Here is a 17,060-nt window from a genome sequence, read left to right as displayed (position 1 = left end):
AATTTTTTAAAAAGCTCTCAACCCACCAATTTCTCTTCAATTTATACATCACTCCCTCAGAGGTTGTTTACTTCTAGTTAATATTGTAATTTATGGCCCTCAAGTAGCAATATGATTTTAGGAGTTTAGCATTTCAAAGCAGTTAATTTAATAGACTACGCCTGAGCCATAAGCATTGCTTATTGAATATTTGCATTGTGCAATAATACTGTCAAGCTGAAACTGCTACTTTGTTGGACAACCAGAAATAATAATCTGCCATTTTCTCAATAATATGACTTTTGTTACCTGTATAAAAGATTTCTAGATTAATCACGATTGTGAATAATACTTATTTTTTAATTACCCAGCATATGCCAAATGAAAACTTTTGGCTGGATACTTGGGACATGCCACAGAATCAGTTTCCAGAGGGACCCCCTCCATGGTGGAACCAACACCATCCAGAGCAAGAGGGGTATGTTACTTCTTCAGCTTACATTATTTAATTACATCTTTTCTAGGTAGTTTTGGTTATTGTTGGTTGTTTTAAAAAAAGCATGAAGCTACTTTCAATTTCTTAAAAATAGCAGAATAAAAAGCAGTAAAGCATAAATAAATAAAAGCCACATAGCACTATTTATTTAACAAGCATTGGCAAATAGTTTTTCACTAGAGCCAGGATGGCAAACCTGTGGCACGTGTGCCACAGGTGGCACATGGAGCCATTTGTCAGGGCACGCGAGGTGTTGCCCTGTCAGCTGGCCAGTGCGCATGCGTGTGCTGGCCAGCTGAGTTCAGCCTTTTTTAAAGCCATTTTTCACCCTCCCCAGGCTCCAGAAGCTTTATAGGAGCCTGGGGAGGGAGAAAAGAGCCTCCCACGCCTCCCCAGAGGCCCTCCTGAGGCTTCAGGAGCTTCCCTGAAGCCTCCAGAGCGCAAAAACCCAGCCCTATGGGCAAACCAGAAGTTCGGGAACAGACTTCCAGTTTGCTCGTAGGGCCGTTTAGTCCTCCAGAGGCTTCAGGGAAGCCACCTGAAGGTCCCTGAAGCCTCTGGAGGACTTAAACCGACCCTACGAGCAAACCGGAAGTCACTTCTGGTTTGCTCGTAGGGTCATTTTTAGTCCTCCGGGGGCTTCAGGAAAGCCTCCTTAAGGTACCTGAAGCCTCCGGAGGGCTTCCGGCAGGGGGAGGCTGTTTTCGCCCTCCCCAGGCTCCTCTAAAGCCTCTGGAGTCTAGGGAGGGCGACAAAGCATGCACAAAATGGGGGGGAGCACCTCATGTGCACTGGGTGGGTTGCACGTTGCATTATGGGCGCAGCACGCCTGTGCACGACCCCCCTGCGCTCCCCCGCTTATGGCAAGCGAGTCAAAAAAGGTTCGCCATCGCTGCACTAGAGAGTGTCTATGGAGATTCGTAGTCATCCAGGTCATGGTTGTCCCAAAGGTGCTTTTTCAAGAAGCAATTGGACTTTCTGGTTTTTCTTTGAAGTCATTTTGCTTCTCATCCAAGAAGCTTCTTCAACTCTGACTGGATGGTGGGGAATGGAGGGATTTATACTCCTTGCAGACAGCTGGTAATTTGCATTCTTTTAGAAGGACATTAAGGTCACCTGGAAGTTTATCTGTGTCATCAGGGTCACCTGAGTGGTGCAAATGTGTGTGGAGCCACCTTGGAACTATTGAAACGACTGTCTTGTAGACTGGAGATAAATGATGTCGTATCCCTCCTCCTCTGTTGAGAGAAGGCTGTTCAATTTTGACATTGATGGCCCCTTTAACCTCTCTTTTAAACTAGCATTTCTCTCTGTCCAAAATATGGACTTTGTTGTTTTCAAAAGAGTGGCTTTTGTCTTTTAAAATGCAGATGGACTGCTGAATCTAGTCCTGATGTGTTTGTTCTCCTATGTTGAGCCATGCGTTTATGAAGTGGTTGTTTTGTTTCCCCAATGTACAGATCTGCACGTGGCTCACTGTATTGTACTGCATATACCATGTTGCTCAAACACCCAGACAGAAACTGAGCAATGTGGTATAGTTCAAGAAACATAATCTCTACCCTATAGAAAGAATACCATCGATCGTGTATAAGAACCATTATGTGTCAAGTTGAAAGGCATCATTTAGTGAGTCTTCCAGAAAAAAGACATTTAGTAAACATTTCTGAACTTCTAGTTTTTACTTCTAGTTTTTAGCATATGTAATTGGGAATAGCAGTAAAAGTTTGGGAACAAATTATGAAAATGGTAAAAGAGAGATTGTAAGGATTTTTCATAATTAATCTGAGAGGAACTGTGAACGCAGTAATCTACACCGAGAAGACCCTGTAGTTCAAAGGCTTCAGAAACTCCACAAACTGGAGACTCCCTAAAAAAAGGAGTCCCCTACAGGCTGACAACCAAAGTACCTGCTTGCAGAATAGCACAAAGTTACCATGAGACAGGCAGCATCTGTGATAAAGCTGGGCCTTGCATCACATCAGCTGGGCACCTCTGTAAAAAACAGAAAGATAAGTTGCTGCTGGTCCATGGAGCTAGCTGAGCAGCAGGCCGAGTCCTGGAAGTATTTGGAAGGATGGAAAGTAGGCTGAAGTTTATGAGCTGCAACTGTGTTTCAGAAGAGTCTGCACCCTGGCTTTAGACTCCCTTGGGTTGGGAGCAGCCTGAGGCCTGTGGGGAACCTGAGGGACAGAGGGAAGCCCTTGGGTGGCTGGATGAGAGGTATGCTGAGTCCTATGAGCTGCAACTGTCCTTTGTGTGCCGTTACCATCTGCTACGCAACTTTGGCCTCCCTTGAGTGCTTCGTTGGCAACAGACCAAGGCCTGCAGGAATCCGGTGGGATGGGTGGGTGAGATAGATGGGGGAAGTGTCCCTGACGTCAGTCATATGAGTGAACAACTGCGGAAAAACTTCAGTGGTCATAACTTTGAAACTGGTTTATAAGTTGCTCTTGGCAGAACTGTCATAATTTCAAACGGTTGCTAAGTGACTGGTTATAAGTCAAGGGCTACCTGCATTTTTAAAAGAAATGAAGGCAAGTACTGTAGAATGAGGCCTATGTTTGTTTGTACTTCTGCAGGCCCTACGATGTCGGTTTTGATAGCTACACCCAAGGTTCCTACCGTAGGCGTCCTTACCGTGGTCGTCCTTCTAGAAGATTTAAAAAGACCTCATCAAAAGGTTTGTGAGTTAAAAGACTGGTACGAACTCCAAGCAAAAGAGAATGAAAGAGGAGGAAGCCTCCAAATGCTACAGAAAAATGTAGCTTATGAATAAGTATAATCACTAACAAAATATATCATTTATTTATACCTACCTACCTACCTACCTACCTACCTACCTACCTACCTATCTATCTATCTATCTATCTATCTATCTATCTATCTACCGAGTCAACCATGGCTCATTTAACCATGGATAAGAATGTAATGAAAATAAACAATCTGTAGACAATGTCAAAGAGGATAAATGAAAATATAAATTGATCTTTATAGAAATCTATTTACCAAATATATAGCAGATACTGCCTTAAAACCAGTAGGTGTTACAGCACATGCTCTAATGGACTGTCCATTATTATTTCCATGATTTCTCAATCCAGGATTCAATTTTTAAAAAGTGCCAACAATCTCCTGTTCAGGAAAGCGGCACTTATGTTTTAAGGGAGGAACTTTCCTTTTCATGGTTCCAGTATAGTAGCCAAAAAAACCAGCAAAATTTAAATCTGTTTCTTTTAACTCTTTGGATGCTTCCTCTCCTCTACTATATTTAACTTTCAGCACAACCATATACATGTGCATGACTGAGACCTCAGTATTCTTTCAGGTACTCTGAAAAGAAAAATACTGTCAAACAAAGCTTTTCCAAATGTTTCTCTCTTACTTCACAGAATTCATTGGAAACTTCCTAATTTCATTTAACTGTTTCTCTTTCTGCAGGAAGAGGTAATTTTCAAAACCCATCAAGTTCTCGCTTCTTAAACAATGTGCCGGTAAGAAATAAATAATAATTCTTCTTCAGGAACAGTGTGTATTTTTACATCAAATATATCCAGACAATTTCTCATACTGTATGTACGTTCATGGATATCTGGGGAGGAAAGGGGAGCAAATACTGAGATATGCATGATAATACCATACTTTTGCCATGATTTGCCATATTTTTCGGAGTATAAGACACACCTTAATTTTTGGAGAGGAAAACAAGAAAAAAATTTTTTGCCTCTGCCTATTAGCATCCATCGGCATTCATCTGGCAAGCGTCCTTGCAGCAAACAGACCAAGGCAGCAAAGCCGGAGGGGGCTTGCTGGGAAGCCCGCCAGCGTGTTTATGAGATGGCAGCGTCCAGGAGGACTGAAGTGCTACGTCTCTATCGGGCCTTGCTGTGAGAAAGCCAGGCTTTCAATGCCTACGGCTATAGATAGGAAGACGAGAGTGGAGCCTTCGGTGCCAAGTCCCTCTTTTGCCCCCATGAAAATCATCCCTCACCCTCTTTGGGGGGGGGGAGTGCATCTTATACTCGGAAAAATATGGTATGTACATATCTCAAGTCTCATTATGCCGTTATATAATTGCAGTATTTGCACCTCATTTTGATGTAGTGAAGTTTGTCGTGGACACCGTTGTATGCCAGTTGAAAAACAAGCAATCTTTTGCTCTTACATGAAGGAAAATACAGTGCTGGTGTCTTAGTGAGGAGCACTCAAAAAGATACAAACAAAGACAAATGCCGCTTAAAGATACATACAGTATTATAATGGCAGCTTGTGATCATTAAATAATTGTTTAGAGCAGTTACTATTGCTTTCTTAACTACTTCCCTGTTTCTGTGCCTCAAATAATTATGTGTCTTAATGTTTGGAAATTACAAGCAAAGCCAAACAACTATTTCACTTAAGGATGCTAGACATAAAGGCCTAAGCAAAAGAGATTACAGGTAGTCCTTGGCTTACAACCATTTGTTTAGTGACGGTCAAAGTTACAATGGCACTGAAAAAGGTGACTTAGATCAGTCTTTGTGCTTACTACCTTTTCTCACCTGTTTCTCACTCTTACAATTGTTGCAGTATCCCTGTGGTCACATGATCAGAATTCAGACACTTGGCAACTAGCATGTATTCATGATGTTTGCGGGTCATGTGATCACCTTTTGCAACCTTCTGACAAGCAAAGTCAATGGGGAAGCCAGATTCATTTAACAATCATATTACTAACTTAAAAACTGCAGTGATTCACTTAACAACTGGGGCAAGAAAGGTGGTAAAATGGACAACATATTTTTAATAACTTGTCTTAACAATGGAAATGTTGGACTCAGTTGTGGTTATAATACATACAACCATTCATTTAGTGACTGTTGGAAGTTACAATGATGCTGAAAAAAAACGACCTATGATTGGTTCTTGTACATATGACATTTCAGCATCCCTATAGACAAGTGATCAAAATTTGAGCACTTGGCAACTGGCAAGGATTTATGACAGTTATATCCTTTTTTTATTGCAAAATTTTTATTGGTTTTAAAATATATAGGGAAGGGTAAAAGGGTGTACAGAAAATTTTTTGCAGCTTCCACACTGGTGGCGAGAATCCCCCCAAGAAACTCAATCTGACAGTTATATCCTTAACGGGTCAGGTGGTTGCCACTTGCGACCTTCCCAGCTGGCTTCCAACAAGCAAAGTCAATGAGGGAAAACAGGATTTGTTTAACGATCATGTAATTCACTTAATTGTAGTGATTCATTTAACAACCAGGGCAAAAAAGATAATAAAATCAGGTGAGCTTCACTTAACCTCCTGGTTTAGTAATGGCAATTCTAATGCCAATTGGGGTCATAAGCCAAAGACTACCTGTATAGTTGTAGTGTTTACGAGAAAGTAATGGTGTGGAGGCACATAGTGGTGTGATCTACTTTTTCTCTGATAACCTTATATAAACTCTATATTATCCTATATCACCCATTTGCCTTTGCACTCTGTATTTCTTTTGCACGCCTACTAGCAGCTTTACCTTGCACTGACCTTGATACATACACCCAGTTGCCTCAATCAGGCCAGCTTCAAAGTTGACATGCATTTTATGTCCTAGACTTTATGCTGTTTATCTTGTCCTTATTATTATGAACAAATGCATGACGTCAAAAGGAAGGATGAGTTGATAGATACCAAGAAAAAACACATTGTTCTGGGCAGGCAATCAGATTAATCTCCCTCACTTACGAAAACATATGTAAGCCAAGAGCAGCTAGGATGCGATGGGAACTCCATTGTAGAACTAACTACCTGGGAGGTGCAGTGTTCCAGCTGGTATGAGAAAGGATCCTTTTTACAGTTCCTGTTAGCAGGAAGGACATATGGGTATACATTCTTTTTAATCAACTTTCAAGCACTTTGTTCTATGACTGTGTTTATTGTCTTGAATCCTAAATAACCTATCTGGTCATTAGGTGCCAGAACAATAAAAAGAGAATGTCTATATATAATAAATGTCCATCATGTGAGACTCTTCTGTTGCAGCCAAAGAAAACATTTGAGAAAGTAAAAGAACAGGCAGAAGATGTCAAGAAATTTAAACAGGACAAGGAAAATACTGCAACTTCAGTGAAAAAAGATGTCCCATCCAAGGTAATAATAGGAAAAAAATAGAATATTTATATAATAAGATGATGAGCTTCCAAACCATAAAAATATGTTGGCAATGCTAACTTCTATACTTTGTCCTTAAACAATGTTTTTCTCAACCTTGGCAATTTAAGATGTGTGGACTTCACATTTTAAATTCCTTGCCAAAGTAGATTTTAATTGGATGTATAAAAATATAGGGAGAGATATTCCTTAAGGCATTTAGGTTCAAAATTGTTCAGTTCTTTAAAAGTAAGTTCTTGTATCTTGAACTGGACTTGAAAACAAGTAGCTAATCAGTGCTGCCTTTTAAAACTGGCCCACCCTGATTCTTCTTGTCTGTGTAACTAGAGGTTAGTTACTGCATACACTTCTGTGCATATTATAAGCTGCTAGGATTTCCAGGAATAAGCATAGCATAAGATGAATATGATGAAGGAGGAGAGATGGGGAGGGAGGGGAAGGGGATTCAGTTCAAACCATAATTCATATTCAAATATATGTAAAGTTGATCAGTTTCAATTTTTTGAACACTTTTAGCATATTAGTGACTGGTCAATAATGTAATTTCCATAGAAAATGGAAAAGGGTTCCTATGGCTTCAACACCTTCTATCATTTCCTCTCTGTTAGTGAGAATTAAGTCCAATATGGCTGATCCCCTTGTTCCCTTCTCTACTTTTTGGAAAACAAAGTTGTCTGCTAGGTTTGTTAGGAACCTGTTGGATCTTCCACTTGGTGCAGAGTTTGTTCCCCAGTTGATGTCAGGGTAGTTAAACTCTCCCATTACTATTGTGGTGTGCTTCCTACATACCTTCGTTAGCTGAATGATTAATCATTCAGATTAATGAGTAATCTTGATTGATTACTTGCCATTTGATCCCATTCAAACTTATTTGGTATTTTTACCTTTGGGTTTAGACATTTGGTTTAAAGAATTAGGAAAACTGCAGTATGGCTGGTGATGGAATTATAGTATCAGGAAACCCTAGTAAAAGTTAAATTAGCTATTAGCTATTAAATTAAAAGTTAATGCTAATGGTAACACTAGTGTGAGGAGTAAAACTCACTCAAAGTTGTTGGAATACAAAAGAATTTTATTGAAGCTTTTGCAAAAGCTTCAGGCAATATACACAGTCCTCAATATACACAGGCAAATGACAACACCCAAGTAATGAAAAAGCATACTTTTATAATCATCCTACCCTTGTCAGCTTATGCCACATTATTCATTTCCAGGCCAAGTTGATAGCCCCAGTCTGGTCACATGCTTTCTGCGCTGCCCTAGAATCTGTTATGTTTAAAGTTTGGTAAGCTCTTATTGTCACCCAACCTTGCTAAACATTCACTCCTCTCATCTCTTACTTCTTTGATACTCCCTTATCAGTTACCTTGCTTCACAAGAATTATAACATAGCCATAAAAAAAGAGCATCACTCAAGTAAAAGAAACATTTGAGAGAGACGTCAAAGCAAGTTTGGATTAAATGCATTCTTAGCCTTCCCAAGGTCAGACCTGGCTATTCTCTTTGTTTATGGAGACTTAAGAGCAGCTAAAAACGCTACAATATATTAAACTCTCCTGCCATTCTGGTGGAGAGAAGGAGAGAGGGAGGCAGGCATGCAATTATCAGTAAGAAAATGTAAACATGGCTGTAGTGTGGCTATATGTTAAGATACTAACTTTAGGCAATTTGAACAACGAATAAACCTTATATAAATTGTATAATATGTTTTTAATAAGCTATATACTAGTCTATATTATGGAAAATTACAGCTTCTTATATTGTACCCCACACTAGGAAGGAGGGAGGAGGCCAACTGTTCTTGCATGCCAATCTCTATCCTACAAATTGTTTCTTCTCCCCTCTTTCCCTCCCCTAATCTTATCCTAGAAATTACCTAGAAAGGCAACATTTCAAGGGAACTCTTATAGATAAAATACATACCTACAATCTTGATAACTAAATATAAATATATATAATTCTGAATCGTAAGTAGTATAAATGTAAGACACTCACCCACTTACTTACAGGATTGCAGCAAGGTAGGACATTTCTGGAGAGGAGAGTGCAGGTAGTCCTCAAGTTACAAATGTAATTGAGCTTGGCAATTCTGATTGCAAGTCCCGATGGTCATAAAGCAGGTCACCATGTGACCGGATATTGGAGGAGGAGCTTCCTGGGGGAATGGCGGCTTGCCTCTAAGCTCCGCAGGATCCGGGGGGCTTTTTGGGAAGTAGGGATGCTGCCGACCCTGTTTCTACCTCGAGGGTCGGGGGAGTCTGTTGGCAACCACCCCTGGCGTCATCCTGGATCCAGGTTGGTACACCGGGGTGGTCGGATAGCCGGATGGGAGTAGGAAAACACCCAGCTGGAGATGGACCTGGGATCACTGTTCGGAGCAGGCGTTCGGAGCTGGTGTTTTCCGAGCGTTTTTGAACGTCTCTGAGCGAGGTGGTGGGGAACGGAGAGAAATAGAGCGAGCGGAGGATCAATGAGGACAGGAGCGGCGATGGGGGCGACCCTAACAACCCGAGCGGCCAAATGGCGACGGTATGGAGGTGGCGGGGGCAGGGGCGGTTGGAGACGCCGAGCGCCGAACTCCTCGGCCGCCATAAGCACCAGACCAGCGGGGTGGGCCGCGAGAGGGAGGATGAGGCCCGAGGCGCAGGACGGCGCTGGAAGATCTTTAGGAGAACTGTGGAGAGCTTTGGAGGACTGTGGAGGAGATTAAAACAGTCCTGCGGGCCTCGGAACACGGCTTTGGGTCGCCGAGTAGGCGGAGGGCCACTCGCGACGAAGGCAGGCTGTGGAAGGGGAGACGCTGGAGAAGCGAGTGGCCATACGCCGAAGGTTTTGACTCTCACCCCGCCGTTTTTTGCTTTGCTTTCCGGAGAACTTGCCTCTTGCTTCTTCCGCACGCTTATTTTCAGCTACCAACTTTACCAACTTTACCACTCTGACTTTGGGCTTTACCATTACCGCCCATTATGAACTGCACCTCAGCTCCATTCGCAGACCAGCTGGTGAACTCACCACCCATCCTTTCCACCTTTGGATGGACAACTACCCCCCCTTTTTTAGGGAATCCCGGCCTATAAAACCAGAACAACAACCACAGCACCCAAAAACGTATGCGGCCCTGTGTGTAACAAGATTTATTCGAGGTTAGATCTGCTGCTGCTGCGAGAGTCCCCCCTCTCGCAGATCTGGCCCTCTGCCCTTTCAAGGGCCCACCTTGATGACGGGTTTGTTAAACCAGAGAGGTGGAGGAAACGGAAGCTCAGGGGGTTTTTTAATAAAAAGTTTTTTAACAGTTTTAAGGGGCTCTAAAGGGGAGGGGAGGGTTAAACAGACCAGGAATGGGATTAGTGCCAGGCGAACAGGTGTGGTCAGGAGGGGAGCGAGCGGAGCGGGGGAGGGGGGGAAATAACATTCCTACAGAGGGCCTTGTTATACCAACGGTCGTAGGGAGGGGTGGGTGCGAGGACAGACAAAAAGCTTGCAGTCGGTTGGGAGACCGTGGTCGCTGGACACGCCCGGTCACTTGCACCAACCCCCGCATACTAGGTGGTCAGGATCTACAGAGCCAGGGCCTGAGGCTGATGCTGTGTAATGCGAGGTCGGTTGTCAACAAGGCCCCCCTCATAAAAGATCTGATTTCAGAGGGGGAGCCAGACCTCGCAGGAATAACGGAGACCTGGTTGGGCCATGAGGGAGGTCTACCCCTCGTGGAAATGTGCCCACCGGGCTACCGTGTATTCCATCAGCCACGGGCCCAGGGTAGGGGTGGTGGGGTAGCGGTGATCATACGGGAGAGTCTGGAACCGAGAGAGTTCACTGTGCCACAGACATCCGGGTGTGAGTCTCTGGGCGTGAGATGGGGCCCAGGCAGACAGTTGGGCCTGCTGATTGTATACTTGGCTCCTCGCTATACATCAGCGGCCCTGCCCGAACTCCTCGAGCTGATCGCAGAGATGGCAGTCGAGACCCCCAAACTGTTAGTTATGGGGGATTTCAACTTGCCATCGATGGGAGAAGCATCCAAGGTGGTTCGGGAGTTCATGGCTTCCATGACAGCCATGGACCTGACTCAATTAATTCAGGGCCCCATGCACGAGGGAGGCCACACACTGGATCTTGTTTTTGTCTCTGGCCAGTGGACGAGTGATCTGGGAATAGGGGACTTAGTCATCACACCCCTGTCATGGTCAGATCACTCACTTCTCTGGCTTGACTTCCCAGGCACTACCCCCCACCACGGGGAGGCGGAACCGGAATGTCCTAGATGGTTCCGCCCCAGGCGCCTGATGGATCCGGATAGGTTCCAGACGGAGCTTGGGCCACTTCCTGTCGACCTGACCCGTTCCCGGACGGAGGACCTGGTAGCCGCATGGAATAGTGCGGCCGCCGGGGCCGTAGACCGGGTTGCGCCTTTGCGGCCTCTCCTGTGGCAAAGATCCACCCTGGCCCCTTGGTTTACTGAGGAGCTGAGGGTGATAAAACGCCACAAGAGACGCCTAGAGAACAGATGGAGATCCTCTCGCTCCGAATCTGACCGAACACAGGTAAGAACCTATTTAAGGACATACCTTGTGGCATTGAGAGTGGCCAAACATCGATATTGTGCCGCTCTCATTGCATCCGCAGACAACTGCCCTGCCGCCCTGTTTCGGGTGACCCGCTCCCTTCTGTCACAGAGGCCGTGGGAAGCCCCCTTGCAGGGTAGGGCAGAGGAATTTGGGGAATATCTGCAGGATAAAATCGCTCAGATACGGAGGGAGTGGGTCTCCTTCAGTGATCCAGGGGAGACGTCCGAGGCCAGTCTTGAGAGACCATTCTGGGAGGAGTTTGACTCAGTTGCCACCGATAATTTAGACAGGTTGCGTGGGCGACTGCGAGCCACCACATGTTTATTGGACCCATGTCCCTCCTGGCTTGTACTGGCATCCTGGGAGGTTACACGAGGCTGGCTCTTGGGACTAGTGAACGCTTCATTGAGCGAGGGGTTCCTACCAGCCGCCTTGAAAGAGGCGGTTGTGAGGCCCTTACTCAAGAAGCCTTCTCTGGACCCAACTGAGCTAGCAAATTATCATCCTGTTCTCCAACCTTCCCTTTCTAGCAAAGGTTGTAGAGAGTGTGGTTGCTATACAGTTCCCACGTCACCTGGAGGAAACTGATTATCTAGACCCGCGCCAGTCCGGTTTCCGACCCGGGCACAGCACAGAGACGGCCTTGGTCACGTTGGTAGATGATCTCTGGAGAGCCAGGGATAGGGGTTGTTCCTCTATCCTGGTTCTATTAGACCTCTCAGCGGCTTTCGATACCATCGACCATGGTATCCTATTGCGCCGGCTGGAGGGGTTGGGGGTAAGAGGCACCGTTTTACGGTGGTTCTGCTCCTACCTCTCTGACCGGACGCAATGTGTGTTGGCAGGGGAGCAGAGGTCGACCCTAAGGTCGCTCACTTGTGGGGTGCCACAGGGGCCGGTCCTCTCGCCCCTCCTGTTCAACACATACATGAAACCGCTGGGTGAGATCATCCGTGGTTTTGGGGTGGGATACCATCTGTACGCTGATGACACGCAGCTGTACATCTCCATCCCGAACCACCCCAACGAGGCCGTTGACGTGATGTCCCGGTGTTTGGAAGCCGTACGGGTCTGGATGGGAGACAACAGACTTAAACTCAACCCCTCCAAGATGGAGTGGCTGTGGCTACCGGCCCCCCGGTTCAACCAGCTGATTCCATCGCTGGCCATCGGGGGCGAGCAACTAGCCCCCGTGGAGCGGGCGCGCAATTTGTGCGTCCTCCTAGATGCCCGGCTGTCTATGGATGACCATGTGGCAGCCGTGGCAAGGGGGGCATTCCACCAGGTTCGCCTGGTGCGCCAATTGCACCCCCTATTGGACCGGGATGCCCTTCGCACAGTCACTCATGCACTGGTGACGTCCCGTCTGGATTACTGTAATGCTCTCTACATGGGGCTTCCCTTGAGATGCACCCGGAGACTGCAGTTGGTCCAGAATGCGGCCGCGCAGGCAGTTATGGGGAGTACAAGGTACTCCCATGTGACACCTCTCCTGCGCGAGCTGCACTGGCTTCCTGTAGCCTTCCGGGTGCGTTTCAAGGTGTTGATCACCATCTTTAAAGTGCTCCATGGCAGGGGACCTAGTTATTTGCGGGATCGTATCCTGCCCCATACATCCCTGCGACCAATTCGCTCTCACAGAGAGGGACTCCTCCAGGTGCCGTCCACTAAGCAATGCCAGAGGGCGGTGCCGAGGGGAAGGGCCTTCTCTGTGATGGGCCCAGCCCTCTGGAATGACCTTCCCCCCGACATTAGGACAACTACCGATCTCCGCTCCTTCCACACGAAATTTAAGACCCACCTGTTCCAACTAGCTGGCCTGGCTTAAATTACAACTACATTTTCTAATCCCCCCTGGACAATTTTAAATTTAAATTAACTGATTTTTTGGGTATTTTAATCGTTTTAAATTTTATTGTGTTGTTTTTAACTTATGATTATTTATTTATTTATGAATTGTACAATGTTTTTGATTATCTCCTCCTTGGCATTTATTTGTATATTGAGTTGTACGCCGCCCCGAGTCCCTTGGTGGAGAGGGTGCGGCCTATAAATTGAATTAATAAATAAATAAATAAATAAATTTTACAACCTTTTTTGTGGCAGTCATTTAGCGAATCCATTGTTCACTCTGGACTGATTTTTGCCAGAAATCAGAAGTACATACCAGTTTTTAGCAAAACTGTTGTAAATTGTAGTCACATGACTATGAGTCACAGCATACGGCCATAAATGTGAACCAAGTGCCAATACGTGGTCATCTGATCGCAGGAGGAAGTTCTGCAATTTCAGAACTTTGAAACTGGGTTGTCAGTCCCTTCTGGGGAGGGAGGTGTCATAACTTCGAATGGTCACTAAATAACTGGTCATAAATCAGTGACTCCTTGTGTTCCTCAAGGTGAGGACTGCCACAAAGGAAGACCTACTGACTCACCCAAACCCTATGAATCTCATTAAAGGAGACATCTTTCAGCCCACTTGCTTCTGATCATGCATAATAAACAGACTGCTTGTATTCTGACAAATCATTCTATCCTGATTCTGTGACATTTAGGGCTTTAAAGAAACATCCAACACTTTAGCTCCATATAGAGTAGAGCATTCTGATCCAAGTGGGGTCATAACAGCTAACGCTGTGGTTCCCTTAACCACAACTTCTAGCTACAGTTCAAGCAAGAGTTCCACATCCAGGAGTGCCTCGTGAGTTGGTATTAAAAGGCAAAAAGGGTTAAACTGTTCTTATTTTTTTTCCTTTAAAAAAAAAAAAACCAACTTCAGGATAAACTAAAAGATTGTGAGGCCACTGAAGATCTTCTCAGCCAGATGGTCTTTATTTTGCCTCCTGGAGTATGCACAGAAGATAAAGCATCATCTTGTACCGCACACGTCTTTCAAAACATTGAGGAGAAAGATTCTGTATTGGTATGAAGGCTTCCTTTATTTTGCTAAGGAATTGTTTTTTCATAACATGTTAGTCTAAATAAGTAACATAACTTTTCTTTGTTGTCAAAGATGTTTACATTCAGTTACTTACCGTATTTTTCGGAGTATAAGACGCACCTTTTTTTCCTAAAAAAAAAAAAAGAGGCTGAAAATCTGGGTACGTCTTATACATTGAATGCAGCATTTTTTTTGCCTCCTGAAGCCCTGCCCCTTTACCAAAATGGCCATGCATACCTTTATGGAGGCTTTCAGAGAGCTCCTGGGAACTGGGGAGGGCAGAAATGAGCAAAAAACGGGCCTTTTTTGCCCCCCACCCCCAAAGCAGCACTCTATAAGCCTCCATAAGGCTATGCATGCAATTTGTTTGACAAAAAACGGACCTGTTTTTGCAAAAAAGGGGGCATTTTTGCTCGTTTTTGCCCCGCCCCAGCAATCTGCAAGCCCCCCACAAGGCTATTCATGCCTTTTTTTTAAAAAACGGGCCGTTTTTGGGAGGTTTGCAGAGTGCAAAAAGGTTTTTTTCCTTTTGGAAAGCTCTTTAACTGATAGATGAGAATTACATTGATCAAGTGCTGTGCCAGCAGAAAGAAAGTCTTAGGTGCTGCAGATTGTCAGCGATTTCCTTCTCCAGCACATGGCTAAATACACCTGGAAACCTCTACCTACCTATCTAATCTTTCTCTCTCCCTACCTATCTATTGTATTTCTCTCTCTCTCTCCCTACCTACCTACCTACTGTATTTCTCTCTTTCTCTCTCTCTATCCCTCTACCTACCTACCTACCTACTCTCTACCTACCTACCTATCCACTGTATTTCTCTCTCTTTCTCTCTCTTTCTCTTTCTCTCTCTCTCTCTCTCTCTCTCTTTCTCTCTTTATCCCTCTACCTACCTACCTACTCTCTCTCTCCCTACCTACCGTATTTCTCTCTCTCTCTCTATCCCTTTACCTACCTACCTAACTACTCTCCCTACCTACCTACTGTATTTCTCTCTCTTTCTCTCCCTCTCTATCTATCTACCTACTTACTTTTTTTTAAAAAAAATTGCCTCTTCAAAACCTTGATGCGTCTTATACTCCGGTGCATCTTATACTCTGAAAAATACTGTATTTGCCAAAAAATCTAGGAGTACTTCCATAAGTTTGCACTTTTTGTTTTTCATTGGTCTGTGTTTGTGAGGCTGGTTATTTTGTTTGTTCCCTTGTAAGAGTACAGGTTGCCATGATTAGAAATACTCCATGGGTGGGCAGTCTTAATACAGATTTCTAATGAACAGCTAACTTCGATGGACAAGTTTAAACAACAAATTGCTCTAGGCATACTGAAAAACACATTTGCCAGATCCATTTTAAAGCAAAATCGGTTGAAGCTTTGTGAGGTTTCTGTGGATATTTGAGCTAATTTTTAATATGGGTAATAGTAAATACCTATCACTTGCATTTATTAATGAATCAATTATTTAAATGATTAAAAACATTTTTCTATCTTTTTTATAATTGATATTGAGGAATAGTGGAAAATACATTATTTACAAAATCTTTTTGTTGTGGTTGCATGTGTCATTGAGGGATTGTCCCTTGTTTTCTCTTTGGCCAGTACCTGATTCTTCCCAATTCTCAAACTTCAATCTTTCTTTTCCCTGCAGCAGCAAGCCAGTCAGTCTGCACAAGATTCCAGCCATGTTTTTTCACCCACAGCTGTAGAAATACCATTCCTGTCAGAGAATGCTAATGACGATCAGTCTGAGAGAAGCGAAGACATTGAGCTGGTATTAAATTATTGTTTACTTCTTGCTGCATAAATATTAATTTTAAACATGAATAAGAAATTGCATTCTGCTGCTGTTGTGTTTCTGCATCACTTCTACCTAGATTTCTAAGTGATGTCTCCTCCTTGAACTATACCAATGAATACTGTATTTGTTGAATCAGAATAGAGCTGGAAGGGACCTTGGAGGTTTCTAGTCCAACCCCCTGCCCAAACAGGAAACCCTATACCATTTCAGACAAGTGAGTGTCCAGTCTCGTCTTAAAAGTCTCCAGTGATGAAGCACCCACAAGGTCCGAAGGCAAGCTGTTCCATTGGCTAATTGTCCTCGCTGTTAGGAAGTTTCTCCTCAAGTCCAGGTTGCTTCTTTCCTTGATTAGTTTCTTGTCCTACCCTCTGGTGGTTTGGAAAATAATTTGACCCTCTTTTCTTTGTGGCAGCCTCTCAAATACTGGGATACTGCTATCATATCCCCCCCCCCCCAGACCTTCCTTTTTCTAGACTAGCAAAACCCAAATCCTTCAACGGTTCCTCATATGTTTTAGCCTCCAGGCCTTTAATCATCTTAGTTGCTCTTCTTTGCACTGTTTTCAAAGTTCTCAACATCTTTTTTGTAATGTGGTGACCAAAACTGGATGCAATATTCCAGATGTGGTCTTACCAAGACTTTATAAAGTGGCACTAATACTTCACATGATTTTGAGTATAGGCCTCTGTTTGTACATCCAAGGATTGTATTAGCTTTTTTGGCTGCTGCTGCACACTGCTGGCTCATGTTTAAGTGATCGTCCACTAAAACTCCAAGGTCCCTCTCACAGTTACTGTTTTGAGCCAGTTTAGGTTTTCAAACTCAGAGAATAATCTTTTGCACAGATTTGGGCAAGAGTTGATATAAAATATGCTTGACTTCTCATTCATCTTTCAATATCTGTGTAACTGGCAAATTAAACATGATGTCAAATATCTTGGTTTTGAGACTGCAGGTAGTTCTCGACTTACCACTACAGTTGAGCCCAATATTTTCATTGCTAAGCAAGACATCCATTAAGTGCATTGCGCCCATTTCACAATCTTTTTGCCACCGTTGTTAAATGAATCGCTCCAGTTGTTAAGCAGGTCTGGCTTACTCCATTAACTTTGCTTGTTTAAAGCCAGTGG

The 17,060-nt window shown here is 44.1% G+C and overlaps 1 protein-coding gene across 1 annotated transcript in view; it reads left to right on the top strand.

Annotated features, from left to right (window-relative positions):
- Window positions 1-17,060, top strand: part of LOC309389439 (uncharacterized protein) — a 43,932-nt gene that overhangs the window by 9,774 nt on the left and 17,098 nt on the right. The window contains exons 3-8 of the mRNA XM_081947804.1: window positions 351-457; window positions 3,058-3,158; window positions 3,917-3,969; window positions 6,495-6,602; window positions 13,970-14,113; window positions 15,781-15,903. Of these exons, the coding sequence (XP_081803930.1) occupies window positions 351-457; window positions 3,058-3,158; window positions 3,917-3,969; window positions 6,495-6,602; window positions 13,970-14,113; window positions 15,781-15,903 (636 nt within the window). The remainder of the gene's footprint in view (window positions 1-350; window positions 458-3,057; window positions 3,159-3,916; window positions 3,970-6,494; window positions 6,603-13,969; window positions 14,114-15,780; window positions 15,904-17,060) is intronic.

This window comes from Natrix helvetica (genome assembly GCF_964273705.1).
Source record: "Natrix helvetica genome assembly, chromosome: 3".
NCBI classification, from domain to species: domain Eukaryota; kingdom Metazoa; phylum Chordata; class Lepidosauria; order Squamata; family Natricidae; genus Natrix; species Natrix helvetica.
Note: the sequence above shows the minus strand (reverse complement) of the source record. Positions and strands in the feature narration are given on the sequence as shown.